General features: G+C 36.2%; 1 protein-coding gene across 1 annotated transcript in view; it reads left to right on the top strand.

Annotated features, from left to right (window-relative positions):
• DDX10 (DEAD-box helicase 10) overlaps positions 1 to 24,569 on the top strand; it is a gene marked incomplete at its 5' end in the record, with an annotated part of 179,004 nt that overhangs the window by 4,082 nt on the left and 150,353 nt on the right. The window contains 7 exons of the mRNA XM_080614445.1: positions 1,536 to 1,694; positions 2,137 to 2,257; positions 3,424 to 3,613; positions 5,586 to 5,712; positions 5,875 to 6,037; positions 7,614 to 7,698; positions 22,809 to 22,910. Coding sequence (XP_080470571.1) covers positions 1,536 to 1,694; positions 2,137 to 2,257; positions 3,424 to 3,613; positions 5,586 to 5,712; positions 5,875 to 6,037; positions 7,614 to 7,698; positions 22,809 to 22,910 — 947 coding nt within the window. The remainder of the gene's footprint in view (positions 1 to 1,535; positions 1,695 to 2,136; positions 2,258 to 3,423; positions 3,614 to 5,585; positions 5,713 to 5,874; positions 6,038 to 7,613; positions 7,699 to 22,808; positions 22,911 to 24,569) is intronic.

Below are 24,569 nucleotides of genomic sequence, written 5' to 3'. Positions count from 1 at the left end.
TTTACATCCTTCCATTTGTACTCAAACCAAGTTATCTGTGAAGTATTAGTTGTCAAATGGCTTAGGTTAATAGATCCTAGGAGAAAAGTTATAATTTAGCTAATCTAGATGTTCCAAGAAAGCCAAGGGATATTCTGACATTTTGATCCTTACATTAGTAGACCATGTGATTTAGGAAGTGCTTTATTACTTTTTCTCAGGAATCTGTTTTCCTGGTGCAACTCTGGTTGTCCAATTCTTTAAAAAATTGAAAATTTAAGTATATGAAATAAAAGGGTGAAATTTCTTCAGTTCCTTAGAGTTCTTTTTTTTTTTCTTTAGATAAGTGGTTTTCATCCATTTAAAATTTTAAGATTTGGACCTTATATAGCAAACTTAAGCTTAGTGATTGTGGACTCCCATTTCTTTCTTGTCTTTTCTGAACTCCATAGAAATCACTTCTAGATGCAAGCACGAAAACAGGATGAAGATCCCTGTCATGGGTAATATATGGTTGACTGTTTTACTCAAAACATCATGCTGTGGATACAAACCGCATCATATTATGATTAGATAAAGGGAAAAATAAATGTTGTTTTGATTATGTATTTTTGTTTAATCATTGCTTGCATTTTTGTGAGCATAAATTTCTTTGGAGCCTATTCTGTCAGTAACTGTGGGACCAGTAGTAGGTGCTTTGAATACCCTCTGTCATTGAGAAGATTTCTGCTTAAATGCTTTTTAAAGATTTTTTTATTAGTAAAGAATAAAAAGCCATAGTCAGCTTCACAAGATGGTTTTGTGAAACAAAAGTGAGAGAGCTCCATTAGGTATTCTAGAAGTACTTCGTTTTACAAACCTGATTTTAAAACGCTTTTAGGGAACAAATGTGGTAATTGTACAACAATTGTTTAGCAGCCTTCAGTATTTCAGGATGCTTTAGGTATTCATACCTATGAGATCTTTGTGTAAGGATTAGCTGTCTAAGACAGTGTTTCTGCAGTGTGAGTTCGTAAGAGGAGGAATAATTGTGGTCTGAGGTGTATGGCAACTTCAGTTGGAATGATCTGTGTATAGCATGTGTGGATAGTACTGCTGAAAGTCTATAACCAGAATTAAGGCTGCAATAGTTGACTTTCTTCTAGTTGCTCATTCGGTTTCTGTTTTCCACAAAAATTTGAGCATGAAATGAATCATGAATGAATTATTGTTCCTTAGGTTGATAAGAACAGTGATTTTTCTACACTGTTTTCTATTCTTGTATAAATGATCAAGGCTTAATTTCCAGAATTTAGCAGAGCAGAATTAATTGTGCTGTAAGATGCTTACGATTTACAACCCATTACTGTCTGTCATAGATTGATACAGGGGAACTTTGCTACAACATGTATTGATTGATATATAATGAAACCATGTGAAGTATATACTGATATTTCTTTAAGTCATTAATTAGTGTGGCTTTATAGTTTTTTAATGATATTTTTGTTACAAATCTCTTGTTAACTTGTTTTCTTTCTGAGATTTTTATAATGGGAATATGGTATTTTCTTTTCCAGGCTTTGGAACTGCTGTATCGCCATCAATGGACTTCAGCTGACGGACTGGGAGTTTTGATAATATCGCCTACTCGGGAGCTGGCATATCAAACCTTCAAGGTTCTGCGTAAAGTGGGAAAGAATCATGAGTTCTCAGCTGGCCTTATCATTGGAGGAAAGGTGTGTCCTCTCTTGGAGCTTGCTGTATGGAAGCATAAATGAGCACTATATTAAGTGCTAGTTTAGGAAGGAAACCCTGGAAATGAAAAGTTGGATAAGAGAGGAGTTAATGGGAAACTATCAGCCACCTGCTAGTTTTGATTGTCTGTGTACCCTGTGTCTTTTGAAGCTTTTGCATAGCTACAGTCTTTCCAGGTTATATGACTGGATGGACCTTCTTGCTGAGCCTTCCAGGACTATCCTGTTAATTTAGACCATTCTGAAATACTTTTTGCTTAAGCCACAGGTGTGAGCACGCTGAAAAAATTGTGGTATCTATAGAAAGAGCAAGGATTGACCATTCTTTCTGGAAACTATAAAGTAGTTAAGCTGACCTGACCATCTCTGGTACTGGGCTTCTAGTGTGAACAGCAAGAGCTAAGCTAGTTTAACTCCTTTTCAGGATCTGAAAGAAGAGTCTGAAAGAATCCACCACATAAATATGCTAATTTGCACTCCAGGACGGCTTTTGCAGCACATGGATGAAACTTCCTATTTCTATGCATCTGATCTGCAAATGTTGAGTAAGTCTTTTTAAGTACGTGAAAGTAGTCAGAAATATTTTGTAACAGTTCATAATTGTGTGGAGCACTTTGGGTAAAATTTTATCCTAGTCGTGGTATGTAGGTGAAAATGGCTTTTAAGTTCACAAGTGTACAAATTCAAATAGAAGACAACAAGCCCCCGTTTTTACATGTACTTTCTCTGAAGCAGTTGCTGAACATGTTTCATGATATCTGAAATGGTATCATCATCATTAGAATGATAAGAACAAGTAGGTGAAAAAGTAGTAAGGAACCCAAAACTAAACGTAGTCTCCCATATAATCCTTTAGATAGGCCTTGGCTAGTGCTGGCTTTTCCTTTGTGGCTATGGCTCTGGTGTTTTTCGTGACATAATTAGCTATATGGAATGCCTGTTGCAATGTGTGTATTTTGGGCCAGTTCTAAAAAACTCTTTCCTCTGAATGTTAAGACAGATTGTTGCTCCTTTCGTTGTTTACTAGCATTGTTAGCATTGTTTCTTTTCATCTTTCTAACCTGAATAAAAAAATCAGTGTAATGAAATGGTTTGCCTGCCGCTAAGAGCTGCCTAATCTATAGCATAGCTTGAGGAACTTGGAAGGAATTAAGAAGCTAATGAAGCTGATAAAATGTGAAATTATGCTTGCTACACTTAGTACAATTCATGGCAGTTAGACAAGAATTGCATTAAACGTAGGCTCTTTTCTTAAAGCTTTTTTTCTGAGCTACTCTGTTTATACCCCGTGTTTCAATGGTAAATTCAGTTTAGTTACAGGAGAGTCTGTTTTGCTCTGCCATGAATGTTACAGCACTGTTTTATATTCCATGCTTCTGGTTCACTAATAGAACAGGGAGTTTGTAATTTGCAGTATGTATGCAAATTACTAAACTGTTTACTTGAAATGCTTATCTTTCATGCATCAGTGTGTGAAAGTGTGTGAAACTGAGGGCTGTAGTGCATAGATTATGGGAAATGCTTTGATTTTTATTGCTGTCTTTTTTAAAAAAGCATTTTATGGAATGCATGAATAAACAAAGAGAATCCTGTTAGACTTAATCTCTGTAGTTCAAGTAGGCATAGAATTTTGTACTATATGAATTTAAGGTATTATTTTTTTTCAAATGAATAAAGCTCAACCCAGATTTTCTCAACTCTCTCAATTCAGTTCTTGATGAAGCTGATAGAATTCTAGACATGGGGTTTGCTGATACAATGAATGCAATCATTGAAAATCTACCTAAGAAACGCCAGACCTTGCTTTTTTCTGCAACACAAACAAAATCAGTGAAGGATCTTGCACGGCTGAGTCTGAAGGATCCGGAATATGTTTGGGTTCATGAGAAAGCCAAATTCAGGTATGTTTCCTGGAGGGATTAAATAAATGGTGATCCTACTTAACTGCTTCTCTAACTGTCAGTTTCTTAAATCAGAAGTTACGATCTGTGTCCTCCTCCTTCCTGCAGTGTCTGGTCCTTTTGTGTGCCTTTCTGAAAGCAAGGAATTTACACGTAAGAGGGTGCTATTTCTGGCTGAATTCTTACAGGGAGGCTGAACCTCCACTTCTCTGTGGCTCCAGAGTGGGTTATAGCCTGAATGGAGTAGTGTCCTGGCTCTAGCAGCACTCATTTCTGAATTGCTCTTTTTTTTGTTGTATGGCTTTACTGCCTCCTGCATGTGCATACGTACTGTGCAGAACCACCACGTGTTGCACAAGTACAGTTCTCTGTGCTCTTGATAAATCTGGCTATCCAAGGAAATGCATTAGATCATGTCGAGTCTTGTGCCTTCCTTATGTGCTGGGTTTGCTGTGCACGTTCAGGACTCCAGCTCTGTGCACACGAAATAAATCTGTCATGCTATATAATTTGGATCAGAATAGGAGGCCTTTGCTAAAAGTGGTCTGCCAAGCTCAAAAAATCTAATGTGTCACTAAATGAAAATCTTACATGTTGCTTTTTGTTATATTTTTTTGTTTTGAAATCTAAATGAAGAATATAGTTTAATGCTTTGCATTGTTGTGGGCTCAGTCATCTAGATGTAGAATTGCTTATGAACATGTAAGATTCTTTTTCTACTATTCTATGACATATACATATATTTCCATATGTAAAATGCAGGAAGGTGAAGCACAGTGATATGCATGGCTTTCCCAAGAGCAAATGAGAAATGCAAACAACAAGTGAACAGCAGAACCAGGTTGAATCTTGAGACAGTTTATTTGATTTGATTATCTCTGCATTGTACTGCAAATACCTTTTTTTTTTAATCAGTAGTATTATCAAAGGCATCTTAAATAAGCATGATTGCTAAAAAGAAGTGTATGGTTAATATGCTCTTATAAGAAGAGGGTGTGCAAGCGTAGTATGTAGTCTTCATTTTGAGGACTGACTATACATCTGTTTCTCAGATCTCACATTTTTTGTGAAGACTATTTTAGAGTATATTTAATTTTTTTAAGTATTTGAGGGAGTGCAATTAGGTATTAAGCTAAATAAAAAAGAAGTATTTGTTTTAGAATTTACTGCCTAAGTGTGTAGTAGGTTATTATCTTATGAAAACACTTTTCTCTGAAAGATTTACAAAGTGAAAGGTGCTGTTGAATTCGAATTCAACAGTAGAATAGAAACTGGAGCAGTGTCTTGTGATTTCATCCTCCCAAGTGGCAATCCTTAGTAAAGTGATTTTGAAAACTGTTTAGGATGAAGCAGAGGGACTGTAGAGATGAGCCTTTTTATGTATTTTTAGGGCAAATATGACAGATAAATTAAAAACCCCTTATTTTCTAAAGAATGGAGAGTTAAGATGACAGTTCAGAGCTTTAAAAGGTCACTTTACATGTCGGTGTAGTCAGCAGTACATCAGTGCTCTTTTTTCTTTTTGTACGTGATTAAACTGCTTTGACATTGCCTTAAGCACAAATGATGCTTTAATAGGACTAATAGACAAAACTGCATTTTAAGTCAAGGTGATCTTGAATGTTGCTGCTTAGCTGTGGAAGGAGTTTGGCTTGCTAGTAGTAAATGAATCTAGAAGTAATGTCAAAAGCTGTCCACCCCTCCGCATTGGCTTTTAGTGAGGGAATTGATTTTTCTTTCAAGAGTAGCTTTATAGTGGTGCTGCTAAGACTTGTTCCTCAAAGTGGGAGAACTTTCCATCCTGACTCATTTTCTTTTCTCCTTTTTCTGGGTATTTGTCAGGCACCTTTGACATAAAAGAAAGGTCTGGTGGATCTGTAGATACTGTATGGCTGTACAGTCTCTTCCTTTGTTTCTCATTTGAATGTTTTGGCAACTAATGATATCTGAATATATTTATTTTTTTTTTTAGTACTCCAGCGACTTTGGATCAGAATTACGTTGTTTGTGAGCTTCAGCAGAAAGTAAACATGTTATACTCTTTCCTGAGAAGTCACTTGAAAAAGAAGAGCATTGTGTTTTTTGCAAGCTGTAAAGAGGTATGGCTATTTTCCTCCTTCCTTCATAGCATCTCTGTTCTGCAGGGTGGAGAAAAATGTATTTCATTTGATGTGCTAAGTCATTTGCTAGATATTGGATTACAATCTTAACAAGTTTAACATTGCATGGTAAATTTTATTTTTCTTTGGTTTGTTGGGCAGGTTCAGTATCTGTTCCGAGTGTTCTGTAAGCTTCAGCCTGGTCTTCCTGTACTGGCACTCCATGGCAAGCAGCAGCAGATGAAGAGAATGGAAGTCTACACTTGTTTTGTTCGGAAAAAAGCAGCAGTGCTTTTCGCTACGGATATTGCAGCTCGTGGTCTGGGTATGTACACATAGAAGCAATAGCTTTCACAAAGTGATGATCTGATTCTATTGAGATTTTTATCAGACTTTATGCTCTGAAGACCAACATGATTTGTAAGACATGAAGCTGTAGTTTGCTGAAGAGCTCGTCAGGGTGTCTCGGAAGAGATACGCTTCTTAAGAGTTTTGCTGTTTCTTTACTAAGAGGCCCACTTCATTTGTGTTTATTTTTTCTTTTTGTCAAAAAGACCTACATAGTCTTGATATTACTTCTTTTAGTAAGATAGTCAGTGATAACTTTTTTTATTTAAGTCTGTAGATGATCTAGTTGTTCTAGCCATGTTCTGTGACAAGTATCTGGTACAAGGGAAAATGTGAATAGTGATGTATTTACTTACTACATGCCGTAAGGCAAGGTTTCAGCAGTTTTAAGTATTTCTTATGTGCCTGTACCCTGGGGGTTATTCCAAAGGATATGAAAAATTACTAACCTACCAGTATGTGGAAATGAAAACCTGAAGAAATTTTAATGTCTGAACTGTGAATGGCATTATAGGATGTATTCTTAAGGAGCTGGAAAAACAGATGAGGGGAAAAAGCAAGAGTATTTGTAGGACCTGTTTTGGCTTGAGTTTCTTCCTCTGGTCATTACCTGCTGAATTCTCATTTAGTTCTTTGTATTTTTAGTGGATACTTTGGACTTTTTTTTTTTCAATTTTTTTTTTTCCTTAGTACTTGGAGGCATTGAGGTGTGACACAAGACTGTTTTCAGGAGTCTATGCAGTCTTCTTTCAGATAGCAAACCCTGTTGTCCAAATGTAAGGTTTTGTCATCAGTAATCTGTGGAGGGAAGGAAGGTGCTTTAGAAACTGAAGGCAGAAATGGAAACTGTTTCTCATAGTTTCTACACTGCTGAAATCTCACTGGTGAGGATCTATTGTGGGTGTGGTTATTTGGGTTTAAAGTTTAGGTATGATAGTGGACTACAGCATGGCTGCAGGCTTGATTGGGAAGTAACACAAACTTACTCCAGTGCAGAACACGCTGCTGCTGGGTGAGGTGCAGCAGGTAGAAAATTCTTGTTAATAATATCCTTCATATTCAGTGTTGACTTGCTTGTGAGGCTTTGGTTCACCCTCTTGCCTTTGAGAGGGGCTATGGTATTTTTGTATGTGGACAGCTGAGGTAGAGCTATCTCGCCACATCTAACCCAGTGGTGTAGAATAATAATCCTGTAGGTGAAAAGTGGGTCACATATTGTTATTTAATTATTAAATGTAATGGTGCTTTATCGTCTGTGTGACATAAAGCATGTCTGTTCTTGTCAAGTGTGAAATTATGTTCCATTCAGTGCACTGTCATAATTTAGGAAATGAAGACAGCATTAATTTTAGCTTTCTTTGAAGAGAATGACTGTTTATGATATGCTAATACATGCAATTAATTTTCATTTCAGAGGTTGCACCCAATGTTTGTAAATTGGTCTAAGTGATGGTTGTTACAGGAATTAAGATTTCAATTTAATATGATGCTCTTGAGTAGGATTTTGAGTATAGCAAGCTTAAATTTTGTCCTATTTTTTTTTCTTTATGCAGATTTTCCAGCAGTGAACTGGGTTATTCAGTTTGATTGTCCAGAAGATGCAAACACATACATCCACAGAGTAGGAAGAACAGCCAGGTTTGTTTTCACTTTTCATAAATATTTTAATGGTTAAAACTTTATCACTGTAGGGACAGATAATTGGGTAAAGACTAATTTGAAAAAAAAAGTCAAGATATAATGTGGAAAGAAAGGCAGGCTGTTATCACCAGAAGACCCTTTTAATTACGTAAGAGCAGTGGTTTGACTTAGTCACTTCTTGGTGAAGCTTCAGGGACACATTACAGCAGCCAGAAAATGTACCCTTAGTTGTTTAATCTGATCAGGGAAGATTAATAGTGAGGAAGCAAAAATCTTCTTTTGCACTTGGCAGCATTACCTCAAAGGCTGAGTTGAGCATGTCTGTGAGTGGAAAAGCTTATATTGCCACCATCTTTTATAGCTACATTAGGCTTTAGACTGTGGATCCAATTTCATTGTGTCACTGAAGACTCTTCAAAAGAATGGAAACAAATCTTCCTTATTTAACTTGGGAAGGAAGGAATCAATGTTAATTACAGGTTAAATTTTAATTTTCTAAGTAGTTTGTAAAATTAAATTCTTTGGGATAGCTTTAGTTAAAATGTTTGTGGTTAAGCCTTTGTGACAGAAGGGAGTTACCCAGATACACTGTTGAAAAACTTGGTTCTTGATCTCTGAAGCAGATTTTTGAGAGAAACAGGAGCTGTTATTGGATGTAATTCAGTAGATCAAAAACCTTAAACAATTATCTGAAGAACAAAATGCAAGACTTGGCATTCTATCTTGTACATAATTTAGTTTGTTTGTAGTAGGGTGTGCAATATAGGCGGTTGTCAAACCTAATGACAGAGCAGTTGCTTAGAGTAGGACATCAGCACTCTGCACTGTAGAGTTTTGAAATCTGTGTTCCTGGATCAGATGGCTTTAAATATTGGTGACTGTTATAGGAGTGTGTACCTTCCAGCCCTCTTGCAGAATGTGGAAATTCTAGCCATGTTTTAATTGTAATTAATAACATTTCTGCTGTGTTCTATTCTGTGCTCTCTATTTTCTTATCTGTTGTATTAGAAAGAAACAATAAATTAAGTGCTTTTGGAAAAATACCCAAACCTGTCTATGAACAAACCCAGCAAATGTTATGTGTAGCTGTTTGGCTAAATTCAAATCTAGATATAATCTCATGCATGCCAGTTTAGAGAAATGCATATAGGCTTAGTTAGAATTCTGGGGGTTTATGTTTGTTTGTGGGGTTTCTTACTTATTTTTATTTATTCCCAAATCTGTGTGGCTTCCACACAGGCTTGTAATATTGTCATTATGGCATATTGTCATCATGGAAGGGAAAACAATGTATTTGACACTGTTTAATTGGCAGTTTCTTGGAGGCTTGGGCTCTTCCGAGCTGTGTTGCTGGGTTAAAGCACCTCCCTGGAGTTAAAATCCTCAGACCTTTTCCTGATTCTCATTAGGCACTGAGAGGAGGTATTGTAAGTGGGTTTAGAGAGGGGAAACAGTTATATAAAGATGAATAACCCCCCTTTTTCCCTAATGCTTTTAATAAAATCTCACTCTGAGGAGGGTTTAGCCTTGCAATCTTAAGGGTCCATCTTAAGCAGCTTCTTAAATACAACCTTCTGTGATAGCTTGAGGGACAGATTCAGACAGAAAATGGGGCTGAGGGTCTGTGCCGTAAGCCATGGGCTGTGTGGGATGCCTGCCCCTTGCTTCACTGGGCTGTTGTTCACATTTCCTTTTATGTGCATTTCTCACTAGCCAGACCTTAAGGAAATTGGGAGTACATCTGAGCAAGTTGTTTGAGCTGGCAGGGTGGTGACATACTGAAAACAAATTCCTTCTGTAGGAAAAGCTTTATGGGTAATCTCTGTTTCTTAATCTGATACAAAGATCAACATACCTACATTGGGCTTTCATTTTGGAGAAACATACAGGCTCACTCGTCCTCAAAGTAAAGCAATCCTGGAAAGAGATTTGTTTAGTGAATTTAACAGCATGAAATAAATGTTTGAAAATAAAACAAAGGAGATATTAAATAGTTTTAAGTAAATACTGTGCACTAAGTAAATATGCTAATGCAGTTTTACATGTAGATAATTGAGAGTGTACTTCTTGGTAAACTCTTTAAGTGTTGAATAGGAAACTTGTTTTTCAATAGCTACAGTTAGTGTGAGAAGCTTGTGTTTCTTATAGAAACTTGATAAAAATGAACTGAACTGCAGTTTAGTAGTCCTCATTAATGAGATTAGAGGTAATGACAAATTTTCATGGGTTATGAGAGTGTATAATTGCATAGAATGAAAGCTAAATTAAATCTCTCAGCTAATTAAGAGACTGTTAAACTGAAATTAAACCTGAGATTCCAAGTACTGTTTACTTCTGAAACCCAATTATTTTGTGATACAAAGGTAAATATGAAAGCCAAGAGAGAAATGATTATGTGGATGGGGCTGGGAAAACTTTGACTAATAATCATGGATGTGTTCCCACATCTGTTTTACAGTTTTTCAAAGCCTTATCTAAGATGAAAGAAAATGATTGATTTTTAAGTGGATAAGACCACCATGTTCCCTAATACCATTTCACTTGCATTTTATCCTGCTAAAGAACAGAAATTGCAACTCCTGCATTTTTTGATTTATGGTAAAGTAAGATCAAGAAAATCTGGGATTTGTCCAGAAATGCTTTTACTTTGCAGCAGAATTGGCATCTTGAGTGGTCTGGGGTTGTTTCTTTTCTTTTTTTTTTTTTTTTTTAAACTTGAAAGATATGCTGCAATTGGAGTGGTTGGAAGCTCTTTCTTCCAACTGCTATTAAAGTGTTCATTAAAAGTCTTAACTAGTTCCGTATCAGAATTTCTAAAATGCTGACAGTGTCATGGCTAAGCCCATAAGTATTTTGGCTCTATTTTTGTCACGCAATATCTTAGAAAAGTCTGTAATCTAAAATACCGGATCATAGTGTTTACCTAGGGTTTTTAGTTTCATAAATTCAAAGTAAAAGACCTGCTTGTAGCAAGTGTCTTCAAAACTAATTTCTTCTGGTTTTTAATTTCTGTTGATGCCTTCTGTTCTGTAGGCTATGAAGCCTACAGGTAAAAATATTCTTTGATCAATTTTGTGAAACAAGTTCCAGTGCCACTAGGGGACAGCAGAAGATAATAATTTTTGAAGCACACCGATACTTGGTTTTTTCCAGATGTGTTTTGTAAGTTGTATGGCATGAAAAAAGCATATTTAGAGATGTTTTTCTTTCAGTCATGATTGCATTGATGAGTAGAAAAGACACTGAAAAGTCTATTTAAGCTTTCTATTCATGCGTAAATATCTTGTGCCAGGATACTACAGGTACATCCAAAATATGTCTCAGTAATTAATTTCTTTCCCAGCATTACATTCCCCCTTCTGCTTTTTTTTTTTCCTTCTTTCCCTTCAGAGGAGACTATTAAAAACTAGTACTTGATTTTAGTGAGTTTTCTGTCAGGAGTATTGGCTTTTAATTTTTTTTTCTTTATTTTTTTAAACACTGACAGTGGAAGGTTAAACAGAATAAATCTTTTTGCTCTGTAGTTTTTATTTGTGGTATGTCCAGAACTTCTTTATAGGATTTAGGTCTGACTCAGGCTCAGACTTCTGATGGTACTTAATCCAGAGTAGTTGGTTAGGTTTCTTGGATGCTTAAACTGACTTTGGAAATCTGCTGTAGTTTTGTTGTTGTTTTAAATGCAGTGCTCATACAGGCATGCGTGTTCCGTCCAGCTCTACTTGCGCTTTTTTCCCGGTGGTAAATTATGTTCTGAAGACAGAAAGAATTCTGTCTTCCCAAAGCAAGGTATTGTTTTGCCTACCATCTTTCCACTGGCTGATGTGACGGTTAGAGCCAAGAAGTATGAATAAGGACTTAAAAGATCTATAGATTTTTTGATGCCTTGTAAATACTGAACAATATGCACACATCAAATTTTGGAAAGGTGAAAAGGGAAGGTCATATAATGATCTTACTCTGTCATGGAGAGTGCTTTGAAGCATGCTCATTGGGGCTCTATTTAAGTAATTGCACATTCTAGGTGTGAAAGTGAGATTAATAAGCCTTTAGAATAATCCTTGCAAGTGGCAATAAAGCGTTTCAAAATGTGAGGGACTTAATTTTTTTTCAATGGTAGAAACTTGATGATTTTTTTTTTCCTCTTTTTTGCATTGGGAAATATATCCCAAAGATACATGTCTTGGGTCTCGAATAAGCAGTACAGTCAATATGGCAGCTCCTTGTTTGATTTTTAAGACCCACTGAAGTGGTTTTACTGATGCTTCTTTAAAAATAAATGCAATATTTGGATCATCTCATATTATATTACAGTCAAGTCATCGTCCTAACTCAAATTAAGTAAAAATAGCTGCTGGTGGAGGTCACAAGAAATTGTTGACACCATGTATTTAACTTGCAATTCACGTTATTAAATTCTCTAAAATTAAACACTGTATCCTAGCTAGATTCCTGACAGTGGCCTGTGGTGCTGCAGTCGTACTGGCTGGCACTGTGTTATCAATTAGAATTCTTTTCATAGTGGCATGGTATGAATGTTCCAATACACTGAAATAATAAGCGGCTAAGGTTATTACCTGCTGACATGAAGCCATACTGCAAGCTGTAATAAGAAATAAATAAGCACATACATTTTAATGCAGTAGAGTGGACACAGCTGCTGAGGAAAATTGATTGCTTACAGCCTAGGCTGAAGGACCAAACAACCTCCCAAGGCCTTTTGAATTCACTTTATTCTGAGACTAGCATGATAAGGTTGGTGAGCCACTGCCTATTCTTGCCTGTTATTTCTTGTGACTAGGTCTGCCTGACAAACAAGGACACTTACCCCGTTATGACTGAATGAAGGGGATTGTGGTTTTGTGGTATGAATAAAACCCAGTTGCATTGTTCTCGGAACTTGGCAATAGGTATGGATGGGCATAAATTCAGGAGAAGGAAGTTTGTAACCTTATCTAGGTGTTCCTGCTCTGGCAGGGGGATTGGACTAGATGATCTTTTGAGGTCCCTTCCAATCTCTAACATACTGTGATACTGTGATACTGTGTAAGAGTATCAAGTGATCAGAGAAAGGCAAAATAAAACAACCCCCCAAATCTCTTACTTCATAGCAATATTTACTGATAAGATTTTGGGGATACTGAACTCTAAAGACTGTGCAATGGGGAAATAGTAGTGAACAAAGCATTAGAAGTGAGCTAAAGCAAAAATCAAAAAATGAAGTCAGTTCACTTTTTGTTTATCTGTATGGGCTCTGTGGGATGTCGGGCTGTTCACAACCCATGGGAAAGAGCTCTCCTCCCTGTCTGAATTGAGGAGCCAGCAGTGAACACAGGCTGTCTGCAGCATTTGCTCAGCTGTGAATAACAAGCACCCTTTCTTGTCTCTTGTAATTTTTGTTGGGCTGCCGTGGTAGGACTTGCTGTAGATGATACAGCACAGTATCAGCAGTGCACACAGATCTCTTGTTAAGGATTTCTTGTTTTAAAGAAAAGGATCTATTACAAAAAGACACCATTGATCATGTAGATGTAATGGAAATTCTGATTTTCATGCATTTGTATTCTGTTCTCGTTTGTCACTTGTAAAAACAGAATAACAAATTATCATGTTACGCAGAAATCCAGCAGCACAGAAGGTATGATGCGCAGGGGAGAAAAAACCTCTTTCTGCTCCTGAGCTTGGAGAAACAGTGTTTTCTTGGTTTGAAGCTTAGATTTCACCAGTCCTCATCCCATCAGAAGGCTTGGGAAGGTAGTATGATTGGAAACAAAGTTTTCTGGAATTTGGGCCCAGTATGAAAGATGTAAAGTTGTTACTTTGTTTCAGAAATATGTTTAAAAATGGCAGCTTATATAATAAGATTTAACAGTTGAATTTTAAAACAAAACTATGGATTATTGTATTTCAGTGGAAGGCCTTAGGGGTAGATATAGATATTAGTTTTCCTTTGTTGAAGGATAGTGTGTGGGTGAATAGATTTATTCATATGCATATCAGATTGAAATAGGTCTTCTCAGAATAAAACTGTCCATTTTGATATGCTTGGGATATATATTTATAGATGCCTTATTGTTCCTTTACATAAAGAGTGCAATACAAATGTCTGAATCAATGAAATGCTTTTTCCTTCACTAACGTAGCTAATTTATTAACAAATTGAAAATAATTTTAAAATAAAAATTACATGCCAGAAATAATAGAAGTTGACTCACTAACTTTTTTGTAGTCCCTATTATATTAAGCACAATTATTAAGTTTTTAGCTAACCTATAGACTGAGAAGTCACTGCCTTACAAAAGCTGGATGTATGCTGGCATACTCAGATGGTGATTCTTTCTTTTCAAGTACTTCTTACAACAGATGAAGAGCTGTAATGTGCCACTTCCCCCCCCCCCCATCCTCAAGTCTCACTTGCAGTAATGTGTGTATTCACGAATACATATATAATTTCACTGGCATATTCTTTCAGTCTTTAAAGGGATAAATCTTTGCTCTAGAAGCGAGGACCTGTGCTTCTGTTTGATTTTTACTTGTGAGTTATTCCATGCTATGGAATTGTTTTGTTCTGGATTATTTATGGAAACTAAAATTGTAAGCAAAGGTTTAAAGAACATGACTGTTGCAAAATAAAGTGCTCCAGAATATTTATGTTGAGAAGGATGTGAATGATGTGCAGTGAATAAATGATCATCTTACATGGTGAATAATTTGGCTTCAGAGTGGAAGTAGCAATTAAATAGTTTTGTATTAATAGTTTGGCAACCATGTATGATGAACAAAGGGTCCAGCGGAAGAAGAGTGAAAGTAATATAATTACACTGTGTCATAAGGCACATGCAAAATCAGGTAAATTTAGTGGGCTTTGTTTTGATGCTACTCCAAATGCTTAACTTGCTGACCTTTATGTTTTAAGGAAAGCAGTCTTTTGGTTACTTCTGGTAAGTCTCTAGCAAATTTGATCTGGGTGAGAAACAGAAGTTGAAACAGTTGAGAAGTTGATTTGTCTTCCCTGTGCCTGATTTCCTTCCTCTGAAGGTATCTGCTGTGAAGAGTTTCTGCAATACTAACGTATCTGAAGGTTGCTTCCTGGTTTGGAAGCAACATTCTCCTGGAATGTGAGACATTTTAGGAATCAGCTTTGATTTAAGCTCACAAGTTTTGCAGTGATACTTTACTGCTTCTCTGTTTTTTGACAGATGAGATTACGGCATATGTTGATACTATACATCCTGGCCCAGTTAGGCTAAAATTAGATCTTTAATAAAGTCAACTTGGTGAAGTCCTGTTGAAGTTACAAATGAAAATAAAACCCCACACAACAAACCACTTTTTTTTCTTTTGAGGACAGGAGAAGATGTGTGACCTTCGAAGCATAAAAATTATATGTACCTATGGTTCATGTGTGGTAAATATCTTCAGAAACACCTCCTTTTTATATTGGGTTTTTTGTAATGGGAAATTCCAATTCAGGAAACTGTAATGCAAGCATCTTTATATCTCCTACCTGCCTCCAAATTTTACAATTATCTCATCATCTCCATTTTCTCCTTTGCCAGTTTTCAGAATAGATTATTTTTTTCTTGCCAAACAAAGCAGAAATACTGCCTTTAACTCTCTTGAAATTTGGCATCAACTTGTATCTTCTGAAATACAAATGTTAGGGAAATATGTTGCAATACATCTGTTCAAGACAACCTGTGTAACATTTCCTGTAGGGTATCCTTATAGTTCTCTCTATTGCTTTCCCATAACTTTTTTTTTTTTTTCCCTACTGGATGTCTGCTCTATAGCAGAACAAATACTGGTGCCTAATGACCATCAATCAGATGGTTTACATTCCTACTTTGTTCTGGTATCGCTGTGACTCGTGTGTCACTGACAAATAAAATACAGTGCATTTGACTGAACTATATGTTATGATGGTTGCAGCAAGGATGTAAAATTACTCTGAATGTAGTTACAACAAGTTCAACTCTAGTTGCAAGGCAAGGTGGAGTTGATTAATAACCGTGCTATGTTTTCATCTACTGCCTTTGTTGATAATGGTAATATTGTTTGCTATAATAGTATCAGCGAGGGGTATGTGCAGCCTTTGGCTGGATCTGATCAAGGGTAGGTTAAGACAGGTTAAGATTAGCAAAAATTGAGTGTCTGTTTGGCCTGCACGAAAAGCATTTTTTCTTGTCCTGTCCTCGCTGAATTGTCACCATGCTATTAGTTTCTTCATGTGCCATTCCAGCTGTCAGTTCAGAGTGATTTTATTGCTGAAGTTTAAGATAGATTCTGTCTTGGTGAATAAATGATCCTCTTGATTTTAGTGTTTTATTTTGGTTTTTTTGTTTGTTTGGTAGGTTAGTTTTTTGTGTATGGAATTAGTTGGCAACTGTGTGTTTTGTGTATGGAATTAGTTGGCAACTCTGTGTTTCTCTGCTAGGGAAATGGGGTTCTTTACATTTTAAACTATTTTTCTCTGCTTCTACTTAGCCACTACCACATTGTCCTAAATAATTTATTATATTTTGTTCTTGTCCAGCCTTTGGTGCTTGCCTTTGTTTGTAGGCATCCTTTTTCTCATCTGCAGTCAGTGTAAATATATCATTCCTACCCTTTGCTTTAAAGTGCTAATGATTTGTCACAGCTTTCTTGCTTCTAAGTAAGCCACTCTGCATTTATCAGCAGTTCTGGTCTAGTGGGCAGGTCCCTGAAGACTGGAGGTTGGCCAGTGTGATGTCTGTCTATAAAAAAGGCAGGAAGGAAGACCCTGTAAACTTTGGGCCTGTTAGCAGAGGGGTCTGGACAACCTGGATCAATGGGCAGTAACCAATGGTATGAAGTTCAGGAGAGCAGAGTTCCAGGTCCTGAACTTGAGTCACAACAGTCCCATACAATGCCACAGGCCTGGGGAAGAGTGGCTGGAAAAGCTGCTTGGTGGAAGAGGACCCGGGGATGTTGGTGAACAGCAGCTGAACATGAGACAGCTTGTGCACAGGCAGCCAAGAAGGCCAACAGCATCCTGGCCTGTATCAACAATAGTATGTCCAGCAGGATTAGGGCAGTGCAGTGTACTTGGCACTTGTGAGGCCACACCTTGAATCCTGTGTTTAGTTCTGGGCCCATCATGGCAAGAAAGACATTGAGATGCTGGAGTGGTCCAGAGAAGAAGAATGAAGCTGGTGAAGGTCTGGATAACATCTCATGAGGAGCAGCTGGAGGAACTGGGGCTGTTCATCTTGGAGAAAAGGAGGCTCAGGGGCTCTCTACAACTTCCTGAAAGGAGGATGTAGTGAGGAAGTGTCTGGTCTGTTCTCCCAGGTGGTAGCATAAGAAGAAATTGCCGCAAATTGTGCCAAGGAAGGGTTAGAGTGGATATTAGAAAAAATTTCTTCACAGAGATGGTGGTCAGGCATTGGAACAGGCTGCTCAGGGAAGTGGTGGAATCACTGTCGCTGAAAATGTTCCAAAACCATGTAGATATGGCCTTTGTTGACATGGTTTAGTGGTGGACATGGCAGTGCTGGAGTAAAGGTTGGCCTTGATGATCTTAAAGGTCTTTTCTAACCTGGTTGCTTCTATGATTCTATGTAAAGATTGAGTTGCAGAGAAGTTACTTGCCTTTTTGGTAAGTATTGAAGCCAACAGACACTAGAAAATAAGATATGAACTGGAAGTATGCATTGGGTTTTTTTTTTTGTTTTGGTCATGTGTGTTTGGTGGGTACTTTACTTTTACTTTTTAACTTTTACTTTTTAACTTTTACTTTTTAACTTTTACTTTTTAACTTTTACTTTTTAACTTTTACTTTTTAACTTTTACTTTTTAACTTTTACTTTTTAACTTTTACTTTTTAACTTTTACTTTTTAACTTTTACTTTTTAACTTTTACTTTTTAACTTTTACTTTTTAACTTTTACTTTTTAACTTTTACTTTTTAACTTTTACTTTTTAACTTTTACTTTTTAACTTTTACTTTTTAACTTTTACTTTTTAACTTTTACTTTTTAACTTTTACTTTTTAACTTTTACTTTTTAACTTTTACTTTTTAACTTTTACTTTTTAACTTTTACTTTTTAACTTTTACTTTTTAACTTTTACTTTTTAACTTTTACTTTTTAACTTTTACTTTAACCTTTATTTTTTACTTTACTTTACTTCCTTAACTTTATTTTTTTTGCTTTTGTTTTGTTTTTTCCCTGAAAGATTTTCTGCAAGCAAGATGCATTTTTCCGTACAATTGGAATGAGTTGTATCTGGTATCCTGGGAGACTATCAAATTAACAATGCAAAGATGTGTGCCTCCTCTGGTTTCTTGATCACCTTGAGGAGATGACAAGATGAGTAATATCATCAATTACTACACATGCAAGAAAGTTTGATTACTTTGAGGTTTTTAATTTACTTTTCTCCAGCACAGTTGAGGTGCAGATGTAGTGAATAATAAGTCACCAGAGTGAATTAGCCTTTTAGGACAGATACATGAGTTTAGTGATGATGGACAACATGAAGGCTGCAGTGAGCGAGAATGGGGAGAACTTCTCCTGATGTCGTTTCGTCTGCAGAAGTAGTCCTTCTGAAGAATTTCACTAGCTGAGGTTGACTCTTTTTATCCATAAAGGTTTAAAGATTTTATCTATCTACTATAAATGTTCTTTTGTTGGCTTTAGTGGAGAGCTAAATACTTAGAATACTGAGGGTTATTCTTTTCTCTGATGTTTTAGACATTGTTATAGAAACAAGATCTAAGTGTTCTTAACTGTTTATGCCAGTTTTGTAAGTTTGCCAGTATAGAAGCTTTTGATATGAAGGAGAGGAAACATTTTGGAAAACTGAAATTTCCACTGCAACCTCTTTTTGAGGTTATCTTTAAAACTATAATTTTCTTATTACCACACTACTAGGTTGTTCTTGTCTTTTTTGAAAAATAAGATAATACTCTATCCAAGTAAAACTCCCTTTTTATAGGTTCACATTTTGCCGTCTGAAAAATCTGTCCACTGGGACAGACACAAACTGTCCCAGATGGTACTTAAGATGGTTTGGTTTTCAGCCTTCTCAATTCCATAATGATTTCATTTTCATATTTAGCCCTAAGGAACAGAATTAATACTAAACTGTCTGGTTTAATTAATTAAATTGCACAATATAAAAATGGGCAAAGACTGTTCCTCCTTAACCTCAAATACATTTAAAATACTGGCATTTAAAAGAGCGAATGTTTCCAAAATAGGTAAGGAAAAAGATTACACTGCATCAGTAGTTACCAGATGTCTTTCAATCCCTTTGAATTTCTGAAGGCATCAGCTCTTAGAAATTTTTAGTGTTGCTTTTTGTTTTCCTTAGTAGTTGCCAAAAGATGAAAAAGTATAGGTGTTTGGAAACCTCCGTGTCTTTGTTTGTTTTAATGTGATTGTTTCTTTACTTGGCTCCAGTATTATTTCCGCTTTATAAAGACTTTGCAAGACAATGTAAACATTGAATTAGTTGTTGTCCATAGATAGAAAATTTAATGCTTATTTTCTTTTTCTGAATCATCTATGAAATGTGCCTTCAGAATTGCATCTTCTGAATTTGTGCTTTCTGAAAAATACTTGACTTGCCATCTAATGTGTTTAGCACGCATAACACACGAGAACACCTTTCAAGGGTCAGATTGAAGGTTCATCTGGTTCTGCATCCTGTTCTGAGTGTAATCTCATGGGTGCTGAGGAAAAGCTATCAAAGTAAAACTAATGCAGAGTGATACTTCCTGTACTATATCATTCCTGAGTTTGGTTTTGTGGCTTGCAAGAGAGGATATCTGCACTCTCTGGCCCTTAATGGGTATTTCTTCCATGATTTGTAGTACAATGGCCTTTCATAGCATGTTGCACACTGAATAAAATAAATATAATAAAGCAACAATTTAAGAATGCCAAGTCAGGCACTCCAGGGTGAGAAATGCCAGAAGCAACAAAACTACACAAATCACTTCATGCCTTTGACCAAAAGAATCTGCAAAAACATCCTTTGTAGGTGTTTATATGGTATGATCAAGACTTTTTTTGTCGTCTTGACAAATGAGGAGGATTTTTATTAAGACTCTAAACAGACATTCTTTACAGATACTGGAACATTCACATAGCTCTTTTAGGAAATCTATTCCTTTCATATCATCTGTTTTGAAGAGAAGAACAAAGCTGTGTGTTCCTCCACACTCTTAAATCGGTGAGAGACTGGTATTGGCAGCAGCATTATCTCTGTCTTCCTGTATGATACAAGCATTGGGTAGATAAAAGAGAATATTTTCATCCTTCTTGTCAATGGTGCTCTGAGAGCTCAGGTTCTTTTGATGAATAATTAGCTGCCTTGGAACTGTGATCATCAATTTTTGCTGTAAAATGCAAACTCTAAGGTTCTGTGGCTCTCCAGGATTTCATTGCTTGTTCAAGTGGCAGTGTCTGACAGGCACCCACTTCTTGGAAGTATCATCTAGAGTGTGGCTGGATTAAAATATATAGAGCTTTCTTAGAGGGTATACTTGGTCTATGTAAGCAAGTCATGCCCAACCTTGTGAAGGGTGCAAACATTCATGGGATGTGTGGTCAGCAGTGACTTCATGTCCTCCTATGCTGTTGGTAAAGACAAAAAATTGTCTTAAACCAAACTTATATATGGGTTTCTTTAGAACTCTTTTTTTTTTAGAAAGATTGTGGAAGCTGGTATTTCTGCATTAAGAACACTTTAGGTCTGCTAATTAAACGGATTAAAATAACTTTGTTACAGCTTTTGTACAGTATCTCTCTGTCACCCACAACCCTAAAGCAGTATTGTTCGGGCAAAGTCCAAATGTCTTACCATTTCTATGGTACTCTTACCAAACCATATATAACCAGTAAACTTACGTAGTGTTGGTGTGTGGCAGAGGCACATCCTGTGTGATATCAATGTGATTTCTGTGTAAAATCTGAAGGTCTGGAATGTAAGTGTTAAAATCCCATGATGGAAACATTTACTAGAATTTTTAAAATTATCGTTAAGATTCGGTCCCTAAACTCGTCATGTATAGCACCGGGAGGTGTGGGGGGAAGCATCCAAGAGCATTTTGTTGTGATTTTTCAAATCATCAAATGAAAGCAGAGAGCTGTAATAAAAGCTGTCAGAGTGTTTTAACTGCAGATTTTGTTGCTATTTGCATTGCTTACTATGCTGTGACAGATAGTGTTTATAGTTTTCAAACAGTTCTGCAGTACTGTTTTTGCCAAGTGAGAACTATTTATACTTGGAGAAATGTGGGCTCCCTGTATTCCATCTGAAATGACTTTCATCATTTAATGGTATGATTTGTGTTTGGTGTGCCTGAGAACGTCCTTCTGTGTTCTATGGCCTTCAGTTGAAAACCTTTCTTCATCCAAAGAGTCTTGACTCTAAGACTTCCTTAAATAGCACTTACATTCCCTTTTCTATGCACAAAGACTGAACTGGTGTTTCATTCTGTCATTCCTGAGCTTTTATTGGAAAGTTATGTGACCTATCCTGTCGTAGCCTTGGTCTGTGTGATATCAAAAATAAACTAATAACTCCCACTCTTCTGCTGCCAGTTTATATCTTTGGTATAGTATCATTTACTTAATGGTTCTTTTGATGAAGAAGAGCAACTGGAGTGAAGACCCAACAGGGGAATGTGTGATGGACTAACGGAAGCTGAAGATCCGTGAAATGGCAATAGATTGAGTGGAATAAAGATAAACGAAACCATTAACTTGCCTTATAGGAAGACAGAAAGGACAAAGCAGATATGCTGAGAATGGTTTTAAAAGTTTTACCAGCTTGAAAAATAATTAAAATTGAAAAATGGGAAAAAAGAATACAAAGAGAATTTTCTGTTTCAAGTAAGTGGAGCCCTTAGTCATAGAAGTTTACGTATAGGCTTACAATCTGCTGCTGCTTAGAGCCTTCCCCTTATCTCTTTTCAGTTTAGAGCTGCTTTACATAGTAACTTACCAGTCTCTTAATTTGCTCTCTCCCACCCATTGCTCTCATCAGTTGGTTGGTAGTTGGATTCTGTCCAGTTTTGACATCTTTCTGAAATTCCGTTTTTTTTTTTTTGTTTGGGTTTTTTTTTTTTTTTTAGTGTAATGGAGGACTTCATGCAATATTTTCCTATCAATCTGTACTCTTAAGAACTGTTTGTAAATGAAGAAACTATCTATGTTATGATAGATAAGGGCTTAGATAATGCATACATGCTTAACTGATCATTAGTGCTTCTTCAGTAGGACTTAAACCCATTGTCTTGTTTGTTTATTGATGCTGTTGGGTCTTTTTTATTACTCCATGAATCTCATTAGGTTGCTAAAAGTAGGACCTGTCATTTTCTTACACAAAGAAAGGACAGGATGTTGCTTTAAGAATAAAATAGAAGAATTTCTGTGTTTGCCAACCCTGTATCTTGAGTAATTACCAACCTTGGCTATATTTGATACAACTGTTAAGTGCACTGAGGAGTGAATACTAGACTGAGATACTGTTCTTACAGGATTGATCTGATTATATCTTTTCTTCTGCACCCAAAAACTGCTCTTGTAAATGAAAGAACTCCTGGTTTTATGCTCTGCTTTCAATGATGCCTTTGTGACCTGTTAAAAGAGTAGCCTTTATTGAATATGCAAGTAGTTGTTTGAGATGAAGGCACTTACCCTTTCCTAGCTTTTACTTTCTTTGCTTGTAGGACATGCAAAGGAGAATCAATTGTTACTAAGTATTAAGGTTTGCCTGTTGCTAAAGGGTGAATTCAAGTAGCCTGATCTTCTAGTGTTGTGAGCTTTGGTCAAGTGCCATTTGATTGCCACTAATATTTCTCATCTAAGGGAGAAAAGATCCACTAATCTGAATCCGTGTCTTAGCCCCAGATGTTTAGAACTCTAGATGTATTTTGAAATAAACTCAGGTGGAGATATTATCAAGTCACTTAACTGGTTTACCTCTTCTTTTTGTTTTGTGAAGTGAGGATTTTTGCCTCTTTGGGATGCTTCTAAGGAAGCAAATGTAAATTCTTGGATATTGAAAGCATTAACAAAAATTGTGGTGTTTGCATGTTTGCTTGAGTTCTCTCTTTTATTCTCCTCACCAGATACAAAGAAGGTGGTGAAGCTTTGTTAGTATTGCTTCCCTCAGAAGAAAAGGGTATGGTAGAACAGTTGGCACAGAAGAAAGTACCTGTCAGTGAAATCAAGTAAGTGACTAATGGTCTGTCTGTTATTCCACTTTCTATCTACAGGAATATTGTGTGATGAGCCTATGAAAACCGTGGTGGAATAAAATGCTTGAGTTGCCTGGAGCTGGATAAACAAGGGGGATCATTTTGTTTTGGTAGTGTTGTAGAAGGAAAAGAACTTCAGAGGTTACCTATTCCATCCCTTTCTCAAAGTCAAGATGAGCTGCACAAATCATTCTTATCAGATGCTTGCCTAACTTGCCAATTAATGTATTCACAATTTCCTGAAGTGATCTCATCTATACGCAGCAGTTCCTACCATTAATGTCTTTTCTTCAAGTGTCTGATAAGCCTTGGAAGTAATTTAAGTGAAATATTTCCTTTGTCCTGTGCCAGGAATATATGGGAAATGATTTATTCTCTTACTCTTTGCAACTATTTTTTATGCAATTGAACATTATCATGCTACCTCTTTCTCTTTGTTTGCAGATTAAACAATTACAATTTCTTTAATCTGTCCTTGTATGTTTCTTATGCCTGTTACCATTCTTGTTTCTCTTACCTATTTTTAGTTTAGTTCTATACTATTCATGTAATTTGTCATGATCTTTCTGAACCAGTTAAAGAGCAGGAAATAAAAGATGTGGCTAAATGGTCATTTTACATACTAGAGAGAGTATTCTGATGCACACCTGTAGATGCCAATGCTATCTGTACAAAAGACTGTACTAAACCTAACTAAAAAGGTTCAGATTTAAGGTTTAGTCTTACTTTTAAAAGTATTTTTGATGTATAGGATATGCCATCTCAGAGGCACTTGTGAACTGTACTTATGAATACTACTTCTATGTAGCAAACTATATATACAGTAGTTAGTGAAGTAAATACACGTTTTCTAGTCAAACATGTTATCAGTTTGGTTTAGAACATGTGTGAACTTCGAACATGAGACAACTCTTTCTGAAACAGTGAAAATGGAGTCAAACAACTACCCAAAGTCTTAATTGTACTTAACGCTTTCTTTTGACATTGCTGTTAAAAAAAGCCCACACAACAGAAAACAAAAACAACAAAAAAACCCAACCAGAAAACCCCCAACTGAATGTGGACAATATCAGTAAAGAAACAAATTAAAGAAACTGAATTAAAATGAGGTACTTTGTTTTCTTGTAAGCATTGTAGTGCTTTAAAAGGATCTGTTGTATAACCACCACAGCCTAAGCAAATTGTCTGTTTTTCCAAACTTCATCTTTTTCCTTCTTAAAATATTTATTAAAATAATTTAGTTGAACAAACATCTGATCTCATGCACGTTATAAATATTTCACCTTTCTTTGATAGCTAAGCTCTTAAATTCTTGAGTAACGCAGTTGTTTGCACAGCTTATCACAGAAAATGGTAAAAAAGCCTCTTTAGCTTGTATTTACTCATGTAAATCCAAATCAGTATTTTTGTACCAGCATAACAATTCAGTTTTAATAAGGCAAATATTTCATTTCCCTCCCAGTAAATGCATCTTCTGTTTATAATACAAGTTAGATGTGTCTCTCCAGAGCCATCCATGGCTGCATCTTTTAACACAATCTTGCTAATCTGATGAAAAACTCTCTGGTTGATCTTCTCCCCCCCCCCCCCCCCTTCTTTTTTTCTTAGAACATCACCCCAAAAATTCATTCT

The sequence above is a fragment of the Psittacula echo genome, assembly GCF_963264785.1.
Source record: "Psittacula echo genome assembly, chromosome: 3".
NCBI classification, from domain to species: Eukaryota; Metazoa; Chordata; class Aves; order Psittaciformes; family Psittacidae; genus Psittacula; species Psittacula echo.
This window is presented reverse-complemented; position numbering and strand designations above follow the sequence as displayed.